The 13,576-nt window shown below is 40.3% G+C and overlaps 1 protein-coding gene across 1 annotated transcript; it reads right to left on the reverse strand.

Annotated features, from left to right (window-relative positions):
* Positions 1-961: 961 nt before the first annotated feature.
* LOC118563858 (proteinase-activated receptor 3) lies at positions 962-2,752 on the reverse strand. Its single transcript, XM_036139785.1, has 2 exons — positions 1,852-2,752; positions 962-1,775 (listed from the first exon to the last, which is right to left on the reverse strand). Exons 1-2 carry the CDS (start codon positions 2,739-2,741, stop codon positions 1,709-1,711), a joined length of 957 nt encoding a protein of 318 aa, XP_035995678.1. The 5' UTR covers positions 2,742-2,752; the 3' UTR covers positions 962-1,708.
* Between the last annotated feature and the right edge of the window lie 10,824 nt (positions 2,753-13,576).

The raw sequence follows: 13,576 nt of genomic DNA on the forward strand, positions 1-13,576 counted from the left end.
AACCCATTAAAAAAGCAGAACAACATAGACGTAGCATACAAATTTTTGAACAACACTCATTCTGTGTCTTACACTGGCTTGTGCTCCCCTATAAACAAAATCCAGCAGGGGGAAGAAAAAACTTTCATGAAATATTTCAACATAAATTCAACACATAACAGAAAACATTGAATCATGTTTCACAGCATTATATGAACTAAAACACTGAAAAATGTATAGAAACAACTAACTTCACTTCTACTTTTCTAATGTCTTGTATGAGCGAGCTGTGCTGCAGCATTAATCCTTTTAAACAGGAACTAAAAGTGGAGGTTTTGCTTGAGCTGTGTTTGTTTTTATTTGTATCCTCCTATATGATGAATGCAAGAGCTAACAACGTCTCTGTTAGTGTCTCTGCTAATGAGAAACACGTTCTTTGCTCCTGCACATGTGACGTTGGTGCAAAGTTGCTTTTTTTTTTGCCTGCAGTCCCTACAAAGTCCAGAGCTAACATTGATGAAACTTGATGAGATATATTAATAATGGGTCACTCTAACATATTTTGTTGACAAACTGTTGTTGAATATCACATGTAGAATAACATCAGAGATCATGCGAAGATTTCTGAAGCAAAATCTGTGGTTAGTCTGATGTTTTATACATTTGTTCTGAAATCCAAAGAACCATTCATCTATTTTCTTTTCAGCCTTTTTCAGCCTTTGTTTTCAAAGGGAGCAAGATGAAAAGTTTAAAACATTCTCTATTGTATCCTTTTAGGAAGACTATACTAATAGTAATAATAACTTTATTTATACAGCGTTTTCAAACAAAGTGCTGAACAGCAGGTGATAAAAAATAGTAAAATAAGGAATAAATACAATTTAAAAACAGGTAAAACCATAAAAGCAAAAAGGAAACACCCAAAATAAAACAATATAATTTAGGCAGCGAATTAAGCCTCATAAGATCGGATAGATAAGAACTTTCTTGATCAGTAGTTCGTCAGCCCTTCTGTTGTAAGTTTTCTTTGGACTTTAGCTGCTTTTTCAAAAGTTTGTTTCGGCAAAGAAAATGGACAAGTGATAAACAGTGACTGAAAGGCTTGCCTTTCCCGAAATCCCCAAAGACAGGAATAGAGAAATTAATCATTCTTCTGTTGATCATTTACTATTTTCAACATGTTTTAGCTGCTTTGCCGTGTCTGTGGGAAGCTGTGTAGTTTTTGCAAATTTTTATGTAGATTTAGACAAGAAATAGCAAAAAGAAAATCTGTCTTTTTGATAGGTTGCCAAAACAGGAATACCTGTGGATCTAATTTAAAATCGGGGCTTTACTAAATTGTTTGTTATGTGCAGATGCAAAACTGGTTCATCCCTTTAGTTACAAAATTTCATAATGCCTGAAAGGTTTATCTGACAAAGCTGAGTGTCTTAAAAATATAGTGGTCATGCTGCACTGAAAATGAGGAGTAATCAGTTGAAGCCCAAAGAAAATCTTTAGAAAGCCAAAACAAACAAACAGACAAACAAAAAAACTTTGTTCAGACAAACTTGGAAGATTATGAAGGGTTGCTGGAACCAAATATAAAGCAATAATCAATAAATCAAGACCTTTGCACAGTACAGTGAACCATTTTCATTTCTTGTCCAGCCACTCCCCTTTACTGTTACATGCTCATGTTGTTGCATCCACAAAAGTTGTTTTTGTTGTTCTGTAATCCTCAGCTTCTTCAGAACGAGCCCGTGTCCACGTTCTCTAACTGCTGCGATATGGTCAAAACCACCCGCGAGTCTGAACTGGAAAAAGCAGACACTGAAAATAAATCGATGCACATTTGTTTAACTTGTAAACATGATCAGTACCAGTACTTACTTTGTTTGTGTCATGTTGCCCTTCGTTCTGCAGCAGTTGGGTCTCCATGTGAACTTTTCCTTGGATAGATAGAGCATCGGCTGAATGGTGCTGCTGAAGTCCATCAATCCAAAGGCAACATAGTGAATATAGCAGCGAAACACGTCTGGAGAGAAGTATTCTTTGAAGGGGAAAAGTGCAACTGGGGGGGAGTAGTTGAAGACGATGATGGCCAGGATTATCAGGACCATCTTGAAGGCTCTCTTCTTCACCGGATGCATGGCATCTCGGCCAGGGCCGGACCGCCGCAGCGCCCAGAGTATCGCTAAGTTGCAAAACACCATGAAAGCAAACGTCGTGAGGATCATTACGGTGAAAACCTTGTCGAACTGCACGATGTTGCCTGCGCATTTAGCCGAGGCATAGGCCAGAATGATGAGCCAAACCAAAGCAGCCAGCGCTGCTCTGTGCTGACGGTCCTTGAGCTTGGTGAAGGTGATGGGGTGGATCACGGCCATGTAGCGGTCCAGGCAGATGCAGGACAGAAAGAGCGGCGAGAAGTCTTTGATGCCGTAGAAGAAGCGCAGGACGTACCAGGTGGTGCCGGTGGTGAGGAAGATGATGTTGGCCAGCTCCAGGGGAGGGATGAGACAGAACAGCACATCTAGGATGGCCAGGTGAATGATGAAGATGTCTGAGGTGGAGGAGTCCCCGTTGTTCTTGTGGATGAGCCAGAGCACAGTGAGGTTGGTCGGGATGCCCAGGAACATGTTGGTGAACTGCAGACTGAGATACCAGATGAGAACTCCCGGCATGTCTTTGCAGCTCTCGTAGATAGTCTGTTCACTGCTAACATTGGCTAATCTTTGGGAGAGGTGGAGCGCAGAGACGTTGAAGTCAAAAACCTCCATGTTGGCTGGTCGGTTCGGGCTGAAGAACAACGTCCTGCAAAACAACAAATCAGTACACATATTAAAATCAGACAGGAATAAAACTGCTATAAAGATCATCAGGAACGACCTGAGGGCAGCATCACATCTAAAGTATGGGCTCTATTTTTTATAATAGATCATAATCATAAATCCAACTGATGTGAACAGGGATTTTGGAAGCAAGCAAGGTTAGTCATGGTATCTTTGTTTACAACCATTTGCAACAATGCCCAATAAACCTACATACCCCTTCACATTAGAACCAGAAACCGGGACAAATGTTGTAGGGATTTCCTGTAATAGACCATAGTCCATACTTCTGAAAGGGGAAAATATACATGATGAATGTAGCAGCACAAATTGCCCTCAGAAGTCATTTATCAAAGTATATAGAATCCCCCAGTATGCATTTTAATTACAGCTTAAACGTAGCTAACCTGACCCTAGCCAGATGTATTTTGCTCCGCTTAGCTCCACTCATCCATCTGGGACCTCTCCATAGGAATTGCCTTTATTGAAGGCTGGGCCTTATGAAAAATCCTTGCATATGATTGGATAAGCCTCTTGTCTGTCATCTTTATCAACGTGCTATTTCAACCACTCACATCGAAGCTAACCCGTGACGCTGATGAGAGCGACGCAGGAAAAAACTAAACTTTTTTTTAAATATGTTTGCAGCTCTAGTGGCACGCGTTTTATTGACAGTGAGCTGACAGGAAGAGGGGGGAAGACAGGCGGCAAAGCGCCGCGGGTCGGAGTCGATCCCGGGCCGACCGCATTGAGGACTAAAGGCCTTCTAACATGGTTTCCGCTAACCGCTCCGCCAAAACTTGCCAAATCCGGTCGGGAGAAGGGGGAAAACATGGTTTCCACCAACAAAAGCCTTCAGAGGCGTTCTCTGATGTTCTTTTAATGAAACAATATTAGGTAGATTGGACAACACGGAAGAAATAGCAGCATCAATGTTAACGCTTGCTTCCTCGATGCGAGCCGCCATTGCTATCTGAATCAAAACAGTCTCACGGTCACTTCTCCACTACGTCACATCTATGAAACTCCAGCCCTGCGTCCTGATTGGCTGGACAATAAAATTGGTTGGAGAAATCACTCTCTATGGGAGATGTCCCAGATGGATGTGAGTGAAGCTAGGCAGAGCGATATCAATCTGGCTAGAGTCAGGTTAAAACGTAGCTGCTCCGTGAAAGTCACAGATGTTTGTGAAGACTAAGAAACCCACCAGACTGATGAAGGATTAAGTTGTGAGGAAGTTCGGAGGTTAGTTTCTGAAACAATAGCCCAAGCTTTGAACCTCACACACAGCACCATTCAATACAACATCTGAAAACGGAAAGGATTTGGCACAAGTGAAAGCCTAACATAATGTGGCCTTCTACCTACACTGACAGGGCAGGCAAGTGATAGACAAAGTGGTGAAGGTGACCAAATCAGGCAGCATCTCAATCATCACAAGTGCGGATGTCTGAGAAGCAGTGCAGAAGGTTAAATTCTAGTGGTGCAGTCCACAAATGTTGCCTTTACTGATTAATGGCAAGGAAAATGCCAATGAGATGTTTGGTTTGCAGTTTGCTACAAGCCATGTCAAAAACACAGCAGATGTGGGTAAGAAGATGGTCTGGTCAAATAAGACCAAAATAAAAAAAAGTTGTGGCTACCTACAAAACACCAGCATTACCTTAAGACTTAAGGTACTTAAGACTTCAATCATTCTTTATATTTCACTTTCAACAGGCTTGTAATTAAAATGTAAAATGCCTTTCATGTAGACCTGAACAGCTTCTATAGTTAAACTGTTCTTCAAGAGTCTAAACATTGTGACATGAAATTTTATTTTATTTGCCACTTTTTAACAGACTACAGGAGAGTCTTGAAAACACAAAGTGACAAGCTACAGACCCAGAACCCCCGAGGTGCCCCGCCATTAATATGAACAGTTTCAAAAATGTTCCTTTGTAGCAACATCTGTTACCACATCTGACTTCTACCTATTTAATTGTATTAGCGGATATATCGCATTTTCATAACATTGTACAATAGAGACATCATGGGTAAAGGTAAAGAGAAAGACAGACCCCCTTTACACCCTCATAATATAATTTACCTTTTATGTTTTCCAAAAAGAAACAGTTTACAGATTCAGTAGAATAGTGGCCATTAAACCCAAATTATAGTATTTCAATGTTGGATTCTTAGGTCCATATTTTCAAAGCCTTTTATAACTGAATAAGTACTGACGAGTCTATAATTACTAATACTAGTATGTTCACCAGACTGCGTTATGTTCACCAACTGCAGTACCTGACAATTTTGTTTATTTATGAATCATTCAGCCATAAATGTTTACCAAACCCAAGGAATGACCTATTTATTCTGATTAAATGGGATATTTGGTCTCTTTGTGTCTAGCAGTCTGTCACTCAATTTTTCCATCTTCTTTGGCCGAATATCAGAAGCAAAGACAACATCACAGACACGATAAAGCATTTTAGCATCTGATGCAATCAACTGAAGGATCATGCATGTCTTAGGTCCCTTGCCTTTTGGACATTTTTTTACATAGATTTTTTTCTTGAAGACATGAGCTTTCAGACACTGTTCATCAGCAGTGAATAGGGCTTTAGGCCTGAAATTTCTTCTTTCACTCTGAATTTGTCTAATTTCCTCCATTTTTAAAACAGACACTGTAGTGTACATTGTCATGGTAGGATTCAACAAAATAAACAAATAAATGAAATGTTTAAAAACCTGAAGGTGACAGACCAAATATGAGAAATTTATTTAAAACCAGCTGAAGCTGACCAAAGTACTTCCCTGTTAGCCTGAGCTACAGGCTGATGACTTTCTAACTGGTTCCTCATTGAACAGTTTTCTTTCCTTAACTCCTTCTAAGTATCATTTACCAACTGTTTTTTATCCAACAATATATTTAATTACGAGCAAAAGGGACAGATTATTTAAAAGTGTTCTTTAGTATAGGATGCAGATGCTGAAAGTGTGAACTTTGCATTTGCTTGTATTCAAATGTTGCTCCGTCATTCTTCGGCTTGTTTGCATCTGCAGTTCCTTGAAAACGGAAAGTGGAATAGCTTCACCCGGTATTAATAAAGCCGATATGTAAAGTAAGCAGAAGATAAATATGGTGGAACAGCGCAGAACCTGTTGCCCTCAGTATGTCATCCACAGCTGTGATGAAACCTTTAAAGGTGCCTTAAAATGAAGTTAAAGTGACACCAAAAAACAGATCGTATGTATATATTTTTTTCTGTCTGTAATATTAGTTTTTTTTATTACAGATCATTTATTTTGCTTAATTTCATAATTTGAATTTTGTATCAACCATTACACTATTTATCCCACTATCTTCATTTTAATTTTAACTTTTTGCCATGTAAGTCTATCTTGCTGCTTCTGTGATAATGCAAATTGGGCAGAAATAATTTAGAGTTATAAACTTTGATGCCGTGCGACCTTAAATTTACAACAGGCATATCTGAATAGGGTTTTTTTCGTATGTGTATTAGTCACAATATGTTAGTCACGCACAGCACATAAAATGTTGCAATAAAATTGATCCACCATAGCCTTGTTATTTGGTTTATTATTTAAGAAATATATATTTTTTACTCTTTTTTTGCCTCAGTAGTTCATGAATTATCAAACAATATGTTGTAGGTGACATTTAATTAAATTGTATCTGTTACTGCAGCTATTTATTTATTTTGTCTCTGTCTTAGACATTTACCAAAGTATTTTGTTTTTCTGTTTCTATGAAGTTGCTTCACCTCAAATAAAGTTACATTGAACTCTATGAAATATATTATTAAGATGAAGACATATTGAGCAAGAAGATCACACCTTTCTGGATTAAGTGTTGAAGGTAAAAATGCTAAATCCTCTATTCAGCTTTTAAAATTAAACATATGCAAGACCTATTTAGAACACTGTAGAAATATGTGAAATATGTGTGAGAGAAAAATAGATGTAAAAATGCAAGATTTCCTAATAGTGCAATAGCTGCATTTCAATATTTTACTTGTGAAAGAAAATTGCAACATTTCAAAAATATGTAAACTTGAATAATAAACAATGACATACCTCACGGACTTACAGCTTTAGCTTTGAGTTTCTCCTAATGTCCCCTATCATTGTTAAACAAAGCCCCACACCTATTTTAGAGGGATCCTGGTCTTATCTGGGTGTATTTTCTCCAAAGTGATCGGTGTTGCGAGCATTGCTCTCCCACATCAGGCCATTTCCCTCTCCGTCGGGGCAGCAGACAGCCGTAGGTCCAAACAGGTTTTGTGAACACGGCTGCTACGCGCGCAAACAAGAACACAAACACCTCAGAACACTATCTCTGTTTCGGTGAAACACGCATGTAAATGAGGTGTCCAAATATAACCTGGACTGTTGACGTTTTGTCACATTAAAAGCTGAACAGCGCGCTTAGATATTTTCTATAAAGACTGAGACTTGTGTTTAAATTCAAAGGCCCCGAGTTATGGGTTAAAGCAAAGCAAACTCACCTGTTAAACAGGACTCAGAGGTGACATGTCCATCCACTCTTCGTTGTCTGCGGGGTTCCTGCATAAGCAAACGCTGAACCCTCACCTCAAAATGAACAGATTACATCTTTTGGAGGGTGAGCAAACACTTCAGGGATCACTCAAGGTCGTCCAATCACAGTGCAGGGATGAGGGTGTGGAAGCCTGGGATCTTCCCCCTGGATGCCGGGAATGTCTTTGTTTGGCCCCTCTGCATCCAACGCACTATAGAAGTAACATGAAATATTTAATATGGAATATAACTAAATTTATGGATTTTGCAAATCAGTTTAAAGTTAAGAATGAATCGATTTGAAATGAAATGACAGCTAACGGTGTTCTGGAGGGACGCTGTCATCCATCCCGCTGATTAACGCTGATGCAACAAACCGATGGAGCCCAACGGAAAATCGGCAGTAAACAACTGATGCAACAAGCCTGGAAATCATATCTGATTAAATTCGTCGTAACATGGTGTAATATGTTACAGCCTGTTGCAAAAAAATGTATCCATACATCTGAACTTTTGTTGTATTTTGCCACATTACGACCGCAAACCTCCGCCTTATCAGGATCTTATGAGATAGTCCGACACATAGTCGGCCATAATTGTGAAGTGTAGTGAAACTGAAAAATGTTTTCCATTTTAATTTCACCAATTAGAATAAAATAAAAAGTGAGGCATGTGTTTTTTGTTCAGCCCACTCTACTTTGACAACAATACATCAAATCCAGGGAACTGTAGTCAGCAGAGTCACCTGTGAGTCTTTTAAACTCAGCGTAAATACGATTCTATGAAGACTTCCCAGATGTTTACTGGAGAGCATTGGTTAACCACCAGGATAACGAAGCCTAAGGCAAACAGACAGTTCTAGAAGTTGTTTAAATAAGGCTAATCTAAAAGGAGAGCATTAATTAGAGAAGCAGCTAAGAGGCCCTTGGTAATTCTGGAGGAGCTTCAGAGATCCACAGCTTGAAATAATCTAAAATCATCCACAGGACAACTATTATGATAAGTAATGCACTCCAACAAACTTGGCCTTTATGGAAGAGTGGCAAGAAGAAGCCATCGCTGAATAAAGGCCTTTGAGAGATGTTTTCCATAAGCCAAAATGGCCTGTATGTGGAGGAAGGCTCTCTGATCAGATGAGGCCTGAACTAAACCTTCTTCTGGGAGTGGTGGAAAACTAACACTGAGCACCCCACCCCCACGGTGAAAAGCGGTGGTGGCATTATTATGCTGTGGGGAGGCTTTTCTTTAGCAGGGACGGCAAAGCTGGTCAGAGTTGAGGGGAAGAAGAATGGAGGTCCTGTGAGGAAGCCTGTTAAAGACCGGGGTGGGTGTTCACCTTCCAGCAGGACTTTGGCCCTAAACATGCAGCCACAGCTACAACGGCAGGGTTTAGGCCAAATTATACCCGTGACTTAGAAGGGTTCTGTCAAGGTCCACACCTAAATCCAGACGCGTATATGTGCAAAACTTAAAAATTCCCACCCACTCTCTGTTTAAACGGACTGGTATTGAGCTATTTTGCACATAATAATGAACACACCTTTCAGGGTTAAGCTGTGCAAAGCCCTTGTAGGAAATAGTGATAAATGATCCCTCAGTGACTTATTAAATAAAAGGAAACGGCGACCCCATCAGGTTCCACACTGCAAAAATAGATCTAAAAATAAGTAAAATGTTCTTAAAGTTAGTGTATTTGTCCTTGATTTGAGCAGGTAAATAAGATTATCTGCCAATGGGATGAGTATTTTAACCCCTAAAATAAGATAATTAGACATCCTGCACTTGAAATAAGATGATGGAGATGAGTTGTTCCTATTTTAAGTGCAAAAATCTTATTCCATTGGCAAATCATCTTTTTTATCTGCTCAAATCAAGGACAATTACACTAATTTTAAGGACATTTTATTTATTTTTAGTTCCGTTTTTGCAGTGCAGGGTTTTATTGAGACACAGAGCAGAGATAAAGTAATCGCACCCTTGGCTCGGCCGCACCCTGCCCCCCCCTTTTCTGCTGGTTTCCCAGCCCTGGTCTCCTCCGAATCTGAGGCCACTCGCACATTGCTATACAGGGCTTCATAAGACATAACACAAACACCTCATAATCCAAACATTTACAAATCCCCGCACAGAAAATATGCAAGTATTGACCAGTACATGTCACAAAAACCCAGAGACATTTGCAAGAATATGCAGCTGTGAAGGCAGCAAGAGGTGAATCTACTATTAGCTCAGGGGGGTTATCACTAGCTAAATACAAATGCACTCTTCAGAAAAGAATTTCTTGTACTTTACAGTCATGCTATGCTTTGGGTTACTGTATCCCTAAAAAAAATAACAATAAAATATGTTAATGCGTGGCTATATAGCTTTCAGGGGAATACTAACACACTCCACTGTAGATGAAGCAGGCGCGTTTCAAAGCACTCAACAACAATCACCTCATAACCTCCTGTGACCCCTAACCTTTTTACGCGTAATTGTCCCAAATTTAAAAGACAGCTGTGTGTAGCGGCCACTGTGTAAAGTTCATTGACTAAAACAACATTGAACACGCCGCCATTATCTTGTTTACTCTCTTTGCTCTCCGGGCAGTGGGGCTGTATTTACGGTGTTTAAGTTCTGAGGTTGTTTCAGGTTGTTTGAGCTGTTTTATTGCTGGAGTTTGGCTGTGATCTGTTTACCTTCGCTTGCCCTTTGCCTCAACTTGTTTGCAAAGGTGTCACGTTTTAACAGGAGATGCGTCTCCTTCCCATATGGCAGAGAGTTTCCACTGGTTTGGTAAATTCTGCAGGAGTGCAAGGACAAGCTCCAGATACTGCGGCAGCACAGCTGTGTTTTTCTAATGCGCTATCATAGAGGCCACGGCCGGGAATTTCACTCATACAGTCAATTAAACAATTGTTTCCTGTTTTTACTCTACAAATTAGTAGAGTCACAAAAGTCTATCAGCTTGGAAAGGATTGCAAATCCATGTCTAAGGCTTTAGGACTCCACAGTAGGAGCCATTGCCTACAGAAAACCCTTAACAGCAGAGAACCCCTCCCAGAAGAGGAAGGGCCACCAAAATTTCTATGTCATGGTTCAAGATTCAACAGTAAGAAAGAAACTGAAAGCAGGCCTCCCTGTGAGAGTTCCTGGGAAATAAATCCTCTCATGGCCAAAAAAGACAACAATGGTCTATCTCCCATTTGACTATTGAGAAAATATTCTGAAGAGAGAAATGGGAAACATTTTGGAAACTGTCTGTCCTGTTACGTTTGGTGTAAAATAAATAGCATTCCAGAAAAAAAAAACATGATTCCAACAGTGAAAAATGGTGGTAGTGTAAAGATTCGGGTTACGAGGCCTCTTCAGGTACTGAATGGCCGTTATGGATGGAACCGTGAGTTCTGCTCTCTGCCACGAAATCCTAAGGGAGCAGAGGCTCGAGCACACTTGGATTATACAGCAGGACAATCTAAAGGTAACCAGTAAGCCCTCCTTCTGAAGGGCTAAAAAGGAGGTGGCTGAGTTAAAGCAATTCTGCAAAGAGGAGCGGGCCAAAATCCCTTCACAGCCATGTGAAAAACTATTTGCCAGTTGTTGTAAACGCTGGACGGCAGTTGTTGCCTCCAAGGCTGGCACAACCAGTTATTATGTTTAACGGACAATTACTATTCCCATTGCTCCTTGGTTTAACTCGGGTCATCATGGTCTGATACTACGATGGGGCTGGTGCCTCTCAGCAGCGGTCAGTGGGTGTTAGGAGTACACCCAGGACAGATCACTAGTCTATCACAGAGACATACAGGACAACCGACCATGCACACAAACCCAATTAATGGGATGTTTTTAGAGGATGTTTTGTATATTTTGACACTCAAAACTAGGAGCACCTATAAAAGAAATTGGTGCTCCTTTGAGTAGATGTCTTTGTTCATTTCCTGAAGTCCTGACGTAAAACAGAAGCGCCTAATTCAAATCCTCCCTGCAGTCGTCATGGCCTCAATCTGAATCCCCTTATAGAGCAAGGACTCTTTAGCCAAAGCGAAAGGGCGTCAGCGGTCGCCATGATAAGTGCTGTCCGAATAGTGCAGTATGTAAGGAAGGAGGTAGAAAAATGAGCCTATATCTCCCTCCCACTGCTAGTATCGCCTGGGAACCGCGCGACGTCTCTTACCGGCGCTAAGAACCCTTTAGGTATCCCACAATCCATTGCGTGACATGACGTATCAGCACAGCCCCCTCACGGATATAAACAAAAATGTCAGAAGAGAGGAGAGAGGGCACCTTGTAGTTCACTTTCAGAGGCTGTAGGCCTGGATTTGACTCGCATCATCCATGTGCGTTTCCGCCACGTAATGACATCGGAGTTAAAGGCTGTCCGAATCCGGCTCAGCAGCCCAAAGCTCCTTTCCTACCGATGATACAGTTCTTACTGTTGACACCGTGAAAGGTCAAGGAACTAGGAGCTATTATTAATCCTTCTTGGATTACTGCGCTCTTACATTTGTACCTTACTTACACAGAAAAGCATGGCCTCTTATGCCCTGAGATCCGACGATCAGCCATTGCTCACTATTCCTTTTGCCCGCAGAGCTAGGGAAGAAAGCCTTTATCTACGCAGCTCCTTGTGTGTGTAATTTTTTACAAAGAGACTTGAAGCTGACTGAGTTTTTATCCTTAAATGCTTTTAAGTTGAAAATGAGAGAATTTGAGACGGCCTCAGTTATCTGTAAGTATTTTACTTGATGTGTTTTTTTTATGCACCAGTTATTTAATCTAATGTATCTCTGTTTAATGTGTAACTTTGCTGCCTCTTGACCAGGACTCCCTCGAGTGTTTTCTGGATTGTGGGAGGAAGCCGAGTACCCAGAGAGAACCTACACATGCACAGAGAGAACATGCAACCTCCATGCAGACAGAGGCAGGCGTGCTGCCAGGCGTACCACTGTGCAGTTGGCAGCACTGGCTGATGCAAAAATTGGTTAAATTATCTAAAAAATGTAACACAATTTTAGAAAAACAAATGTAATGGGGAAAATACTTTTTAGCTAAATCTGTTAGTCGTGCTTTTTAAACCACAAGATTGAAAGCTATCCAATATAATTTTTGCATACTTTTTGCATCTAATATGCTTTAAGGTTTGAAAAAAAAAAAAACAATAAAAGGGAGTTTATTCTTTTGGAGATATGCGTCGGATCCCTGTAGCGTAATATTAACGCACGTCTAAAATTGTTTACAAGAACCAGAAAGCATACATGAGCTGCAGTTCCTATTTTTTAATGCAGCTTTGTTGTTGTTGTGTTGGAGCAGATTCTCCCAAGCATTACTGCATAAAAAGCAACAAACCATAGACATCAAAATGTAATCAGAAGGAATAGAAATGTGTATTTGCAAACAGACACAACAAAAACTGCTGTCAGGAAGCTCTTTTATTTTTTTTTTCATCACTTCTTCTGGAGTTTGGTACTCTGACTGGAAGGATAAGAGGTTTGCACATGTCATAGGTTGTGCAGCAGAAACCCTAAATAAGTGCGATGCAGACTTGTTCAAACATCCCAGCAGAACCATGAAAAAACTATCTTCGCTCTACCTACACCCACCAACTAAACTTTCGTGTAGACTTGTGTCTACAAGCATCCATGCAGGAAGATCCTCGGGAAAGGGAACTCGTACAAAGACAAAAAAAAGGGTTTAATATCCATGCGACCCTTTAATCTCCACATTTCAAAGTTAAAATTCTCAGTGGGAAATATTTTGAGTTTTTAACAAGGTCAAAGCAAAAAAACAATTAAAAAGAAAACTGTAATAACTTGCAGATGATTTTTAGTACCTGCCATTTTTTATTGGAACATCAGAATCTTGTCGCAACATATTTACCAGCTAACAGACTCGTTCTCACAGCTTTCTTTCACGTGCAAACTTCCAGATTTCTCCTAATCTTGTGTTTAACCTCTTGGGGGTTTGTACGCTTTCCTTGAGTCATTTCCACACATGCAACTGAAAGCTTACTACCATAGTCAACTTTTCCAAGAAAGCAAATATGGAGCATCGTATAGCTGCCCTTCAAAGAGGCAATTAAATTTGCATGAGGTCATGAGGCAACAGAGGAGAAAATGTCCAGAGAATTAACTTGTGCTTTTAGGGAAAGACACCTTTTGCAGATCATTTCCCGCAGCCGGGTCAGGCTGTAGATTTAGTCAAAGACAACATTTTTCAATGTAGACGCACGTCTAGTTTTTCTAAACATGATGGGC

Source organism: Fundulus heteroclitus, chromosome 8 (assembly GCF_011125445.2).
Source record: "Fundulus heteroclitus isolate FHET01 chromosome 8, MU-UCD_Fhet_4.1, whole genome shotgun sequence".
NCBI lineage: Eukaryota > Metazoa > Chordata > Actinopteri > Cyprinodontiformes > Fundulidae > Fundulus > Fundulus heteroclitus.